General features: G+C 43.6%; 1 protein-coding gene across 14 annotated transcripts in view; it reads right to left on the reverse strand.

Annotated features, from left to right (window-relative positions):
• Window positions 1-5,024: 5,024 nt before the first annotated feature.
• Window positions 5,025-16,154, reverse strand: part of NTRK2 (neurotrophic receptor tyrosine kinase 2) — a 445,567-nt gene continuing 434,437 nt past the window's right edge. For all 14 annotated transcript variants that reach the window (XM_069229668.1, XM_069229708.1, XM_069229703.1 and 11 more), the window contains 2 exons: window positions 11,103-11,261; window positions 5,025-7,665 (listed from right to left, as the gene is read on the reverse strand). In XM_069229668.1, coding sequence (XP_069085769.1) covers window positions 7,480-7,665; window positions 11,103-11,261 — 345 coding nt within the window. In that variant the 3' untranslated portion in view covers window positions 5,025-7,479. The remainder of the gene's footprint in view (window positions 7,666-11,102; window positions 11,262-16,154) is intronic.

Consider the following 16,154-nt stretch of genomic DNA (forward strand, 5'->3'; position numbering starts at 1 on the left):
AATTGGTGATAGCGTACATGTAAGGTGGAAAATATACCATGTAAAGCTGCCTGGATTAAGGTGGTATAGGTTGGGCGTGGCGTGCTGTGAGAATGACAGTCTGAGACTTCGCAAAGCCTGCTCATATTGATTTGCAAAGATTCGTAATTGCACTTATATAGGACATTGTACCCCTGAACAGGCGCTGAAAACGTTTTATACAACAGGTGTCAAGCCACTCAATACCTTTCTGTACGTGAAGGAGGGGGGAATAAAGACTGGTAAGTGTGAATTCTCAATGACAGCAGTACAATTACAGTGGTTCTTACAGGTCATGAAAATGTGACAGTTACGTGACAAGGATCATGACGACTTCTTACATGACATAAGGTATTGTTACTCACAGTTCAACTGGTGTGTATGGGGCTCTGTTGTCAATTCTAAAGTGAAGAATAGGCTCTTCTTTTGCAATGTGATCAATGGGGACAGTGTATTGTAAGACCTATGTGACAACACTTAGGCTCATATTTATACTTTTTTGGCGCCTCATTTGCGCCACTTTTTGACACAAAAGCAGCGCAAACGTACAAAATACAATTGTATTTTGTAAGTCTGCACTCCGTTTGCGTAAAAAAAATTACGCAAATGCGGCTCTAAAAAAGTATAAATATGGGCCTTAGTGCCTGATCATGATGGGATTTAGATTTCGTCAGACGGGATATCAGTCACCGTTAGGACGGAGTAACTACTCCGCAGAGTTCTAAATCAGGCCCTGAATGTTACTATGTAAACAATCAAGCCTAAAGTGGGGCAGAACTAAAGAAAAGTAGCACAATAATATAAAAAACCCCAAAAAACAGCTGCTCATTCTAGGAAATAGCATCTATGAAATGTAAACCTAGGATAACTGGAAGTAAAGCCCTTCTAAATGCACAGTATTCCTAGTGATTCCCTGCCTGTAAATGTGATCACCCTGACAGATGGCTTACCCATCAGTGACACTTGCAGTAGAACAGTGATTTAAAAAAATGTAGTTAATAGAGTGGAAGGAGTCGGGAGGGGATGGACCCCTGAGGTGTCATGCAGAAACAGGGGGGAGGGACTTAATGAGCTTGAAGCTAGAGTGTTATGAAGAAAGTCGACCTCTATGTTAGATGAATGGAGAAGGCAACAGAGGGTATAGTTGGCATGACAGGGGAAAGAAGAACTTCGACGTGAAGTGATAAGAAGACAATGATTTTGAGTTAAAGTAATGGAAGGCAGATGAGAGATCAGAGATGATGGCAGGAGAGTAATGAAGGGGAAACTCAAGTTTGAAGTCAGTATGACTGTAAGGAAGCTTAGCTTGGACCAAGAGTGGTTGGTGGTATTTGGATTATTGGCAAATTGATTACTTTGTAGAGAGAGGAGCTGAACAAGTCAGGAGCTGTTGATGAGTAAGGATTATTCGATGAAGGGCATGAGAGATCATAGGAGATGAGGGAGAAGATACGATCAACAGTGTGAATGAACACAGTTGCACGGTTGACCTTCAGAGTCAGTTTGGCTTTTCTGGACTACATAAAGGATATTGTGAAATGGTGACATTGTCATTTTTGTGTTTTCATCAACAATACTAAATATCATTACTGCCTTAACAAGTACCAATGTGATGATGTTAATATCATTTAACAATGTGCCCATGTCGGTAGCATGTTTGTTTTCAGCTGCTTTGAAGCCCCAAACTAACTGAGAAACAAACATCCATCCAGTTGCTAAAGCTCTACACTTACATCCTATTTTTATCTATTACTGTAATGTGATTAAGTTATGAAATCTACTTCTGAAGACTTATCTGACAACGTGTAATTCTTCAAAATAACTATGCCATTTTCGGTTCAGATTACATCCTTGTTTGTGCAAAATATAAACATTGTGCAAATAATATTGTCCACTGCAATAATAAAGAGTATGGTTCCATATGTTAATCCATTACAATAGCACCACCCCCTTGTATCATGAAAACAGTGCAAATATAGCTGTCTGTATGAACATATGTACAAATATGCAGACGTGTATTTATAGTAGCTCTCTTGTGTGTCTGTGGCTTCTGTGGTTCTGCCAGTGCAGTGCCATAAGAAGCTTTCTCCTGTTGTTGTGTACAGAGCACAACAGAGCACTATGCACTGTCAGTGCAGACACTGAGGGCCAGATGTACAAAGCATTTTGTAGTCACAAATCCTGGAAGTCACAAACTCACAGGGTTTGTGATGAAAAAGAGCTTATCGTTGTGTACAAAAGCAATTTTATGAAACTCAAAAAAGGCTTCCCTCCACCGCCCCCACACCCCCGATGTCCACCCAAACAGCAGCACTGGTAACTGGAATGTAAAGGACATGGGCTGCTTTAAACATAACGTGTTCCACTTTGGAAAGCAAATGCAGGGATGGAGGTTTGCCATGCACACCTGTGTCCCTGCGTTGGAAGCCAATCACATGGGGTAGAAAACTGCTAACTGCCTAATTAATATGTATCATGCAATGGACAATTTGAGATGCACCTGTTTGCCATTTTCGATGTCCATAAATTGAATCGCAAAGTTTATTCACAGTTGCAATCCAGTCCATGTGCAGATTGTACATTCCTAGTTTGTGAATTTGATTAATACATCTGGCCCCTAGTGACTCAGGAATTATAATTCGGGTTAAAAGAAAAATTTAAATGGAGCTTATTAAAACATCAAATAAATACCAGTGTGTTCTTTTATGATACCATTGCTACCTGCAGAGATTTGGTATAAATAAAATATGGAATTCTGACTCTGTAGTAGATTCCCTGATCTGGAGTTTTAAAAAGTATATTTTACACATGCAGACATACAAACAGACATAGATATATACATACACAAATCCATATACAAAATATATAACCACATTTATTGATCTGCTCGTATATACATTCATATGTTTACACATGCAAACTTATATGTATGTAATGGACATTCTTTGTCATGGCTGGGCTGCTAGTAGTTTAGAAATGATTGCTAAAAGAACTTGATTGTCTTATATGATGAGCGTGCTGCATACTTTCACAAAAGCAGCAGTCATGATAGACAAAAGCTTTGCAAGTGTAACTCTTCACAATTATACTTAAGCTTCTGCTTCGAGCTGGCTGTTTAGTGACTCCATATTCTTAGAATAGGCCTTTCACTTCCTTTTACAGTTAGTGTGGATGTCCCCAAAAGTAGTGATGTCCACACTTGGGAAGGAACCAGTATAAGAAGTACATTTTGTGTATGTCTAGAAGGCATGTCCCTCTCACCCACCTCTTTATACAGATTGCATCAACATTCAAATGCATCACATATTACAATGCATCGCAATATACTGCAATGCATTGTGGGTTATCACAGTGCATCACACAGTCAACTTGCAATTAACACTGATAAACAGCTCTTACAGTATGACTTCAATAATAAAACATATGCTTCTAACCACTGACATCTCTTCATATGTAGCTCTTGCCCACGGCTTTGATAAAAGAACAGGCAAAAAGATGTCACATGTGTTAACACAGCATTTAACACTTGTGTGCCACAGTATATATTTGGATGCTGTTGTGTCAATATTTTGTTATTTTTTTACTGACTGGCAGAGATACTGATTATTAACTTCCCACAAGGATCATTTTTACAAGAAAAAGGGCTGCTGGCATGTTAAAAAACACAATGGCCCATATTCACAGATTTCTGCTCCAAAGCAGATTGAGATGTGTCCAAACATCCCAGGGGAGCACTTGCTCTCTTTTACCATATTCACAAGGTTTCGCGTCACAACAGCCCTGAGATGTCTGGCGCACATTTGAGATACATGTATGCAAAGGGAAGGCATTTAATGTTCTGCAAATCATTGTGAATACTGTGTAAGGTTGGTGGTGGGTGGTATATATATATGTATATATATTCACTGAAAACAACAAAGTTTAAAGTAACATTAGAGTTAGGTAACAATTTCAGTGACAACGTAACGTTTTAAATGTACAAAACCACTGAAAGTCATCAGTTATCCCAAGTAACTATAACTCATGGCCTACGGTAACCCTAACTCGCATTTCATGTTTTTAACATTAGAACATAACATGTTCATGTCACATACTGTCATCCTTGTGGTGAACCTGTGTTACTGCTGCTATTGATAGAACAGGTTGGTTTAGGAACATCAATTTAGTTCCTGGAAAATCTTGATGGGCATGAACATGTGCAGCACATTTGTTACTCTGCGGTATACCCCCAACTGTACTCACTTTGCAGTATACCCAAAACCAGCTTTGCCACAGAATGCATCACTGAGCTCTACGGCACTGCAGAATAGGCCTATTCCAATATCTGTGGGCATGGCTTTCCATGACAAATGGTAATAAGGACATAATGATTGGACCTGATGCCTCGTGTGACCAGCGTACGCAGCTTGTGCAAATGTGTGCATGTGCCCCAAGTACGGTCATTCTATCATTTGCCGGAAACCTTGACTCGCACTGATTCATTTTTGTTCTTCTTAGTTGGTAGACTGAACGAAATGCGTAGAAAAGGCCCCAGATGGTCGTCCAGCTTTATAGGGTATCCAGAATATAGGGTATCCAGAAAGAGAAGCTGCACCTACCTGTAAAGGCAAAACACAAGGATTGCCTCTCTCTTTTCTAGGTACACTTAAAACTCTTCCAGTAAAAATAGTCATCCCCCATAGGCTGAAGGCTGGCCGTCTAAAGGTTGTGTGCAATACTAGTGCGCGTGTCACTGCACCGGAAAGCTTGACTTATCCTGAGTTCACAAAAGCAAGCCATGATAACTCAACACAGTACTCTCCCCTCCACACAAATCAGTAACATTTAGGTGCTGGTATATTGCTAATGTTCTGGCTCACTTCACTGTCCCATGAACCATTCAGCAACGAGGTACCTTATGAAATACCGCTAACAAGCACAAATGTTCCTGTGTACTCTGACCTACTCCAAACTCACTCGGAGTAGCATTGCCTAGTTGGAAATGACTACTCAGTGAACCGTACAGATTAGAATGATGATTTTATTTCAAGAGACACAATTTAAGGAGGTTTATATAATATTCTTTAGAGAATGGCCTTTTGGAGGCTAATGCGCGCGAGGTAGGGCTCAGTGGATTTCCCTCGGTCTGTCCATTCTCGTTTCACAGCGTGCATTAACAATTTTCTTTTTTTCTTAAAAAAAAAAAACATCCTGGAAGTGGGTATAAGTTTGAAAGATTGTGCCATATTTGTTTGTAAACCCCCTTGGTAGGCTAGTTTGATCGCAGGGTCTTCTCCTATGAACTGGACAAACAACAGCTGGGTTGTCTGCATTTTTTTATATTATACTCGGAACATTTTAACCGGCCTCCATTCCGCATAATCATGCCAAAATCAACATAGTTCTGCGTGGCAGCAATGTAAGACACAGAAATAGAGCGTATTTACAAACATGAAGGACTTGGAGGGAAAAAAATACAACTTTCACAGAAATAAAATCACATCAGGAGCTTTGAATTTGATCTGTCTTTTAGCATAAATTAAATAAATAAATACACACATTCATTTCTCGTTTTTGCAGCAACATCCCCTCACAGAGGGAGCCAAATGTTTGCGTAACAGGTAGGTGGTTGCTTGCTCGTGTGTTTGTGCGCGCGTCCCATGAAGAAAAAAAAAAACATCCTGAAATGTGCGTTCCGTTAGGTCTGTTCTGAAGCTCGAGCTGTGTAGCGGTCTGCCCCAGCAGCCTGCCCACTCACCTTCGGCGTGTCCGAGAATGCATGCATGGGATGCCTGTCGGAAGAAACATCACCCCGCAATTTATGCTGAGAATGGCACAAAACACCAACGTGAAATATATGGTGCTAACACTGGGGATAAATATCACGCGATGGCCACAGCATAACTTTAAACGTTTTCTAGAAACTTATACAGTTTAGTTTACAAAGGAGAAGCTTGACACCCCCACCCAATGTCCGTGTTTCAGCTGAGTATGTCCTATTTAGTTGTTGGGGTTTTTTGTTTGTTTGGTTTTTTGTCTCAGCGGACCATCCTAGCAACGCCATGAAGGTACAGACAGCCTAGGGCCCCCATCAGCTTCACGCAATAAGACGTGTCGCGCTTTAAACCGGGTGAACGCGGTGTTTCTTAGGTTACACAACAGCGTGAGCTGAGGGGGTCTGACACAGGGGGTTGGGCCTGACACACGGGGTTGCCGACAAAAAGACCATGCACAACAACTGATCGCAAGGTTGTACGAGTGGGGTGTGCTGCTTGACTAGCATGGTTGCACCACGCTGCCATCTGCGCCTCCCCTCTTTGTGGGGATGTCCGCGCGGGGTCTGAACACTGTACACGTGTGGGCCCAGCGCCAGTCTGTGGCACACCTTTCACCACTGTAATCACTATATCATACAAAGACAGGAGCCTGGCGGGGAGCAGGGCTGAGCCTATAGTGTTGTAATGAAAGCTAAATCGGTAGCAGCTCTCTCGCTCCCTCTCTTTCCAGCTCCTCCCGCTTTCTATCCCGTAATATGTCCGTTCCCCCTATCTGGCTCTCTGTTCCTATTCCCTCTGCTGTGTAACACTGTGTGTGGCACTGAGAAGCACTAACGTGGGCCATATTTGCATCGACCCGCGCTTGCACTGCTCTGCTCTTGCACTGTTCACACCATAATTCAGCCCCAGCTGGGACTGCCCCAGTTTTTACTCTCCGTAGCTGGCACTGCCCACAGAAAAGCTCCCCCCTGGCGCGTGCCACATCCTTCTCACAGATGGCCTCCAAGCCTGAAGGCAGACTGACAGTTTTCGCACGGAGCACAGCCGCGTACAATGCTGCGCTTCAAGCTCGCTCTCCGTCACTCCCAGAGATGGGTGCGTCCCACGCTCGGCGCAGCGTCTGTCTTCCTGCACGCCGAAGAACAAAGTCACAGCAAAGTGGAATCCGCGGTAACTCCAGTGTATGCACAGCGGAAGTCGCAAAGTTCGACGTCAAATGTTTGTTTCCCTTTTTATCCACATCGAAGGCAGGAGCCCACAAAGGCATTGTGGGATGTGGTGGCCTGGCGTGTGCCCCTGCCGATTATACAGACTGGGTTTTAAGGCCTTTATCTATGCAGAGTTACAGTAAATACAGCGGGGTTGAATTAAAACCACAAGGGAAGGAGAGCTTTGTAAATATTGGAGGATGGGAGTAAATAGAGGAAAAGAGGAAGTGGGACGAGGTAGAGAACAGAAGGAAGTTGAAATAGAGAGGATGCGAGGAGGGGAGCAAGAGAGCATGAGAGAGAGAAGATAAGACTTGGTTGTATCAAAAAAGTCAATACTGTGTCTAAGGATGGAGAAGTGCATGTTGCTTGCCCTTTGAACGCTGTTTCTCCTCCTCTTTGTACTTAATACTGTCAGAACCAAGAACACACACTATGGAGTTCAAGGGCTGCTGAGCACACATGCTCACAGCCAATGGAGGAAATGCTTGGGGCCGCTAGCCCAGAATATCCAGGTAGACTGGAGAAGCCTTGGCCAAGTTCTGAAGGAGGCTGTGGATTTCCTTGATGTTCAGCCTCATGTGAGGCTCCCGTTGCCAGCAGCCCAACATCAGGTCGTACACTTCCTTGGGACAGGTGCGCGGTCGCTGCAGGACTCTGCCCTGCGTGATGCACTCGATCACCTGTAGTGGGAGCAGAGAAAAAGTGTAAATCAACAGGTCTAGGACATATATTAAAACATTGAAATGCTCTCTTGTACGTCTAATTTCAACATCTCAACGAGTCCACTCAGCACAGAAGCCCTAGAAATCTAAGAAAACAGGTCTCAAAACACAGGTCAGAACGTGCACTCTACCATTGTTTCCAGCACCAGCCCCCGCCACCTTCCCAACAATGAGTATAGTTCAGTGCTCAATTCTAGTGGAACCAGGGAAAATAAAAACATGGATCTGGAAGGGAGTTTTCATATCTGTGCCAAGACATTGGTAGAAATAATGCTAATTCAGCAAAAAATATGCAGATGTACTCACTGACTAAGTCTACCTTCCTCAGTGTTATGGAATGCAGTGGGATATTGGTAATGCACCATGTTACCTTCCATTCACACAGAGTGTAACAATTTGTGAGATCTCATGTGTGCATCCCTGTCCAAGCCCCTGCATTGTGTGAATGGAGGTAGGAGGATGCCAGCAAATCTAAAGACTGTGGGGGTCATTCTGACTTTGACGGGCGGCGGAGGCCGCCCGCCAAAGTCCTGCCGGCAGAATACCGCTGCGCGGTCAAAAGACCGCCGCGGTAATTCTGAGTTTCCCGCTGGGCTGGCGGGCGACCGCCAGAAGGCCGCCCGCCAGCCCAGCGGGAAACCCCCTTCCATGAGGATGCCGGCTCCGAATGGAGCCGGCGGAGTGGAAGGGGTGCGACGGGTGCAGTTGCAAACGTCGCGATTTTCAGTGTCTGCTTGGCAGACACTGAAAATCTTGGTGGGGCCCCCAGGGGCCCCACGACACCCGTTACCGCCAGCCAGGTTCTGGCGGTCAAAACCGCCAGAACCAGGCTGGCGGTAAGGGGGTCGGAATCCCCATGGCGGCGCTGCTTGCAGCGCCGCCATGGAGGATTCCCTTGGGCAGCGGGAAACCGGCGGGACACCGCCGGTTTCCCGTTTCTGACCGCGGCTGTACCGCCGCGGTCAGAATGCCCATGGGAGCACCGCCAGCCTGTTGGCGGTGCTCCCGCGGTCGTTGGCCCTGGCGGTCCATGACCGCCAGGGTCAGAATGACCCCCTGTGTGTTTTGATGAGGGTGGGGGTGCGATTGTCATTGTAGAGTGGGCTCAGCCAAAAAAGAGTATGGGGTGCCCTGTTCCCACCCCTCTTAACATCTATTCAACCTGTGTACCAAGAAGCTCAGTCCTCATTGGTTGTCGGTCCGCTATACCTCCCTCAACAGCTCTCTAATACAGATTGCACTGCTGATATTTCCTCGAGGAGTGGCAAGCGAATGTCTACATGCAGGTTTTGTGAGCTTTGACAGGAAACCTTCTACCAACCACATATGGCCCTGCCCCACACCCATCACACATTTAGAGTTTCATATAACCTCAGGTGTTATGGGCTGCTCATCTACCATACCACTGACAAGGATCGTAAAGTTTTTACGAAAATCATCTAAAAAGTGCAGATGATACAACAAAAGATGTTTTACACATCTTAGAAAGAAGACAAGAGCTTGGGCCATTTGACATTTTGCTTCTGTGAATCGTGGATTCTTTTTTACTACCACTAGACTCATTCCCCTGATCTTTGTTTCCGATTTTTTATTACTGATTTAAGCAAGTGTAAGTTTTTTTAACATGCCCTCTGGTGCGCTCTAATTATTGGAGTTATAATCAAGTCAAGAGTACTTTCTGATGCCTTGCTTGCATTGTTCTCTGCTGAGGTCGTGCTACATCTCTTTTCCTACCAGTGGAGATTCTTCAGAAATTGGGGGAACTCATTTCCAATTCTGAACTGAAGTGCCTCCATCCACTTTTGATCCCAGTAAGGTGAAGACCCATCATAAGCCTACGGACTCAGCCTTTGAGATGCCAAATGAAGTAAGGTCCTTAATTTCCTGTCCGTATTCTGATCGTTGTACACACTCAATAACAGCTCGGCATATTGAATGTAGCTTGCATTGGTATTCTGTTGGTCCAGTATGATTCTTGGATGTATGACAATAGGGTGGATTTCTTTTATGTCCCTTCCCGAGTAAACAAACCTCAAACTGAGGCAATACAGGCAACACAGTCTTCGTTCTCACCACTGGGTTGGTGCAGTTCTAAGCACAGTTAATCAATAGTGACCGCACTGTTGTGACTAAGTCATCCGATTAGTGATCCCAAATAAAAACGTGCCACAATTATATGCATATTTATGGCACGTAATTCCTTTAGGTCTTCCCCTGGAGAGAAATCAGTCGCAGCAGAGGGCCACCATAAACTCCTGCCTCCTGAACTCAGATTTCTTCTAGACCAGCTATTTGAAAAAAATAATCCCTAAGTCTTTCCGTCATGCAGAATTTTACAGCTTTTTTGGTAAATCGGAAAAACACCAGGACAGGCCGATATCCCACCATTACCATCCTTGAAACACTTCATCGCAAAAACCTGAATACATGAGCTGCATTGAAGAATTCTACCTGCACCACTGACATATCTAAGGGAAAACACTCAAGTACTTCAGCAGTAAAATGAAAAACTAATCCTCTCGAATCTCACTCTCTTCCACCACCTAAAGTCTGCACACAGACACCTGACAACTCGCTGTCTCCAGAAAACAGAGTGGCACTATGTCAGAGAGCCATTTTAGGGAACGTGCTTCTTGCTGACATTGCCTTTGAAGAGCATCACCTGGACCGTAGGGAGGAGCTGAAACACGCATCTTCGTGATACCAATTCTTCCGCAACAAGTGCCTTCGCTGAACTAAATACTTCAGTTTCTTGCTGACTCACTCACTGACTCACTCATTTACTGATCTAGGTAAATTTTGCTGAACCTAGATATGCCCTGATTGAACATTTCTACAAAACCAGATCTCGCTTTTGCAATTTCTTCTTTAGAATGAATGTTAAAAGGGAATCTGGCAAGTAACACGATTTAGACCCCTATGCAGTATCACACAAAACTCCTTGCAAAACATTAAAACTTTTTTAGGGTTCAACTGTGGTAGTTTCTTCGAGGGGGGCCTCAAGTGATGCCGGGGGTGGGGCACCATGCACTGCTCAAAAGAAGCATCATGCAGATAACAGTGCTTTGTTTTAAGCAGAAAATATTTATAGCATTTTTAAAAAGGTAACAGAACTTAACTGTAATGTTTAAAAAAATCTAGACATATTTAATCATTGCCAACTCAATAGAATAATTGTGAACAATTGAGGGGGGGGCGATGATTTTTTCCCTCAATGGGGGTGGCGTGGCATTAAAAAGTTTGAAAATCACTAGCATAGAACACAACAATCTGTATCCAACACCGACTGCCTGATTTTACCCATGGGTATTTTTAATTATTTTTCCTGCAGAGAATAGAATGTATAGTTGTGATCATTTTACAGGCAGACACCCATTTTCATGAGCCGTACACACCTCATTGTTTGAAAGTTGGTACCACGGCTGTTTTCCATAGGTGAAGATTTCCCATAGCACAACTCCCAAGCTCCACACATCACTTTCTGTGGTGAACTTTCTGTACATGATGCTTTCCGGCGGCATCCAGCGTATTGGAAGCATGGTGTGGCCGCCCACCTGAAACAAAGAGAAAAAAACATTTTATTGTATACCTGCCAGTGCAACTCTATGTCAGACCGCAAGTACCACTTCTGTAAATGAAGAAATATACACTTAAGTCAGAAACTGCTTACAAAGACCATTAACTTAAGCTCAGCATTAGGGAAACATAGAAGGGGAAAAGCTTGGCAGAATTACAGGGCTTCAAATATGTAGAATTAAGGAGAAAACAAGATTGATTGAAATCGTAGAAGTAAATCTACACAGGGCACTAAGAAGAGACAGTGTCACTGCTTTCTGCTCATTGTGGTGATAATATGGGAGCGCTTGATGGCTAAGCACAATGAGGCATGTGATGCTGCTGAAAACATGCATTGGCAAAGGCAATAGGTCTCGCCTAGGCAAAAGCTATTGGCTTTGCAAATGTGTTTTAACCATGTTAGACCACCAGCGTGGCTGCTGTTCAGCATGGCTAAAAGTTAGTGGTGTAAAGGAGAGAGGCATGGAGTGTTGTAGAATGGAATGGTGAAGAGTGGAGTAGTGTTGTAGGGTAGAATGGCAGAGAGTGTTGTGTATTGGAGTGGAGTTGTGTTGAGTGGGGTACACTGGGAGGCATAGAGTATGGTGGGCTGGTGTAGAGTGCATTGGCGTAGAGTGTTGCAGAGTACACTAGTATAGAGTGCAGTGGCATAGAGTGCAGTGACATTGAAGTCAGTGCCATACAATGCAGTGTCGTAGAATGCAGTGGCGTAGATTAGAATGGTGAAAAGTAGAGTGCAGTGGTACAGAGTGGAGTGAAGCAGAGTGATGTGGGACAGAGTAGAACAGAGTGGCATATAGTGGTGCAGAGTGGAGTGGAATAGAGTTGAGTGATGCAGACAGCAGTGATGCAGAGTAGAGTCGAGTGACATAGGGTGCAGTGGCATAGCATGTAGAGTAGAGTCAAGTGGCATAGAGTGTAGTGACATAGAGTTGTGGAGAGTAGAGAAGCATAGAGTGGTGCAGAGTATAGTGCTGTAGAGTGCAGTGGCATAGAGTGCAGTGGTATAGAGTGGAGTAGGGTAGAATGGAAAAGTGCACAGTAGAGTATTGTAGAGTTCAGTGGCAGAGAGTGCAGTATTGCAAAGTAGAGTGTCAGAGTGCAGTGGTGTCGAGTGGCGTTGAGCGCAGTGGCATAGAATACAATGATATAGAGTAGAGTGTACTGGCATAGAGTGCAGTGACAGAGTGCAGTTGTATGCACTAAGGTATAGTACAGTGATTCGGAGTAGAGTGGCATAGTGTTCAGTGGCATAGAGTGGAGTGGTGTAGAGTGGAGTACAGTGGTATAGAGTGCAGTGGCATAGAGTAGATTGTTTTGGAGTAGAGTGAAGTGGCGTGTAGGGCAGTAGCATAGAGTAGCATAGAGTGTAACTGCATAGAGTAAAGTGGTGTAGAGTGCAGTGGTACAGAGTAGATTAGAGGGGTGCACAGTGGATTAGTGTAGAGTGGAGGGGCATAGAGTTGAGTGTTACAGAATAAAGTGCATTTGCGTACAGTGTATTGGCATAGAGTGCATCATCATAGAGTGCAGTGTTGCAGAGTGGCGTAGAGTGACGTTGTGCAGAATAGATCGGTGTAGCCTAGTTTGGAATGGTGTAGGCTGCAGTGGCAAAAACTGCATTGGCACAAATTAGAGTGGTACAGGGTAGAGCACAGAAGTGTAGCATGTAGTTGTGTAGAGTTATGTGGTTCAGAGTGCAGTGAAGTGGAGTGGTGTAAAGTGGAGTGGTTCAGAGTAGAATGGAGTATTCATGGTGTGGTAGCACACTGCCATTACAGACAACACATTTTCAATTGATATGACCATTACATTTGCACAGACATAGGGTTTTACTAATAAAACTATACTATGACCAGATAAAAATGTGTGGATATTGCATCACCTGGTGTAATGATTTGATTTGATCATATTAACGAATTGTTTCCAACTCACTTCAGAAATAACAAAAATGTGCTTCATTGTGTTGTCCTAATTCTGATATATTCTGAAATACTTACACAGTTCATTTAAACGTTGTCATGTGCTAGAAAAGAAACTCTTCCCTACCCCCAGTATGCAGCAAGATTGTAACATAAATCCTCTCACTTTGAAGTCAGAGAGTGAAAACGGAAGATGCACCTCCGGAAGACAACGTCTGACATTTGAACTGTCTTTGAATGCACACCAAATGTGAAGAGATAAGAAAAAGATTTGAAGACAAGAAATTGTGAGTTACGAACCACAAAGCCAATAGCAAGCAGTAGGAGGAATGCATTCCTAGATCAGTTTTCTGAACGTCTCCAAGATGGCTTTAGCAAACCAGACAGTTGTGCTGTCCGGTAGGATGCAACCTAAAAACCACAGGGTCCTACACTAACTTAGACCCTGGCACATAGGCCATTAAACCCATCATCTCATCAGAAAGGATAAAACGAATTCGAGGTTTGAGAAGCATTTTAATTGTTTAGTTAGATCTTAAGGAGTATTGTGTGTGTTAGCTACCACAACACTGCAGGAACACATCCATATATCATAGTATGTCCTTTTTAGTGTCAACTTGTAAATGTTTTTGTTGCCAAAATGACACGGTTCACTATTCTGCTGACATGATGCCTCATTGTTGCTTATGAAGGAGAGTTAGATGGTCACTTTATAGAAATAGATCATTGAGAGTGAACATATGTTATGCATCTCAAAAAGCTTATTTCAATAAATTACATTTTCAAAATTATTTAATATGAAATTTAGAAGACAATTTGTACAGTGAATACATCATAACCCTCTTAAGTACTCAATGGCGCACTTCTTCAACTTTGGATGTTAAAAATATATGTTAGTAGGTAGAAAATTACAGTTATATTGACTGCACTTAAAGACAGCTAGAATTGACGCCCAACATATTACACTATAAACAGTTTGTCTCAGATCCATGTTGTTTCATTGGATAAAAATAGACTAGAGCAAGTTGTACAGAACCCAAAACTTGCAGCGGCTTGGGTGGTAATCTTCACCTACTCTTCAATGGAGCTACCAAGGACTGCCCAGGACTGAGGCTGTGTTCATTGGTTCCTGAGGCTCAATTGATGTTTTCATTGCCCCATCAAAGTGCAATTGCTAGAAATGTGGTTTCTGGTTGACAGGGGTATGTACTCTGATCAAGCAGGAACCACAATCCCAGTCAGTGTAAATCACAAACACACCCTAAATTAGCATATGCTCAACTTCTGGTAGCTTAGCACGGAGCAGACAGGCTTAACTTAAAAGGCAATGGGGCATATTTAAGAAAAGTGGGGCTGCATTGTGTTTTTTGTTTGAATGCTGCAAGCAGAAAACAAGCTGTACAAATGCCAAGGAAATATTTTATGCTAGACTCTCTCTTGAATGTAAATGTCTATATTTAAAAAAACAAAAAAAAACAATGGCGTGCTGTGGACCCTCCTGTTAAACAAACTCCCACTGGAAATAAAGAAACCAAGACTTAGATCACAACAGCTTCCTCAAGAAAGTATTTTTCCACATGGTTCATTATGCATCACTGCTTTTATTTGTTGTAATGATTTCTCTGTAATTGTTTATGAAGTCCTTATAACACCCTGAAGCCAGTTACGACAGTTTTAGCACCTCATGCAATTGTTAACAAATAATATATATTAAGTATGTAAATAATTATTAAAATAACCTCTCCGCAACTGTGCCATCAATTTTCATTTACTCAGCTATCCTGACAGAAAAGTTCCATGCCTTACCACCCTAGTTCTTTGGATATTTGTCGCTAGTACGCAGTGCTGTGTCTGAGTTCTAGGAGACAGCTTGGTCACAATATGACATCAAATTTAGGCAGATGAAGGCAATCAAGACTAGGTATCTTGGGGTCAAAGGGAGATTAATATTGGCACTCCGAATTAAACATGGCTTCTTTCTTGTGAAAATATTCCCAGTTCTTTTGGTCGGAAAAGGGCCTTGGGGCCAAAAAGTCCACCTGCTGGCAGGACATGCTCCTTCTGGGTAGCCCAGGGGCACCCCGAGATCAAATGCTTCAAAAAACATGGGAAGCCAAAGGAGCAGCCTGCCTCCAAAAGTCAGTAACACACTCCTGTCATCAACCAAGCTCCGGTCATTCATCCGCTTGCATGTGTTACCTCACCTTCTCAGCAAATATAAAAATAACCACATTGCTCACCTACATTGCTATGGTTTTAGGGACAGGTTTTGCATCCCTTCAAATGCCACTCCAACTCCAGACCCGCCTAATAATCAAATGCCTGTGATGCGCCAACCAGAGATTGCTTGGGAGAAGATACAGAAAGAAGTGTGGGCCAGGAGGATGGCGTGTCCTTTTGATTTCCCACCATGTGCAGCCCTGGTCTGCTCTCCTTTAGGGTTGGTCCCAAAGAAAAAGCCAGGCAAGTTCTGACTGACCCACAACTTGTCCTTTCCCCTGGGTTGTCTGTCAACAAAGGTCTGGAACCGAAATTGTGAGTAGCGCGTTCCACTACCTTTGATGACGCAATTTGCAAGCTGCAGAAGCTGGAGGCGAGGATTGATGGACAAATCTTGTACTGAGGCAGCTTTTCACTTCTTTCCGGTATACCCGGACGACACCGTCTTCTCGGTTTCATGTTTGAGGGGCAATTGTACTTTGACTTGTGTATGCCCATGGGGTGTGCCATTGCATGTTCCTTGTTTGAGACCTTTAGTAGGCTCTTGGAGTGGGCGGTCAAAGACCTGGTGGTCTCCGATGATGAAGTGCCTTACCTAGATGACTTTTTGTTTTCATGGGGCCCCTGGGCTCCTCGGCTTGCGTGAAGGCCCTTCTGGACTTTCGCAAACTGATGAAAGCATTGGGGGTACCTTTGGCTGAGGACAGGATGGAGAGCCCAACAACTAAG

The sequence above is a fragment of the Pleurodeles waltl genome, chromosome 1_1 (assembly GCF_031143425.1).
Source record: "Pleurodeles waltl isolate 20211129_DDA chromosome 1_1, aPleWal1.hap1.20221129, whole genome shotgun sequence".
NCBI lineage: Eukaryota > Metazoa > Chordata > Amphibia > Caudata > Salamandridae > Pleurodeles > Pleurodeles waltl.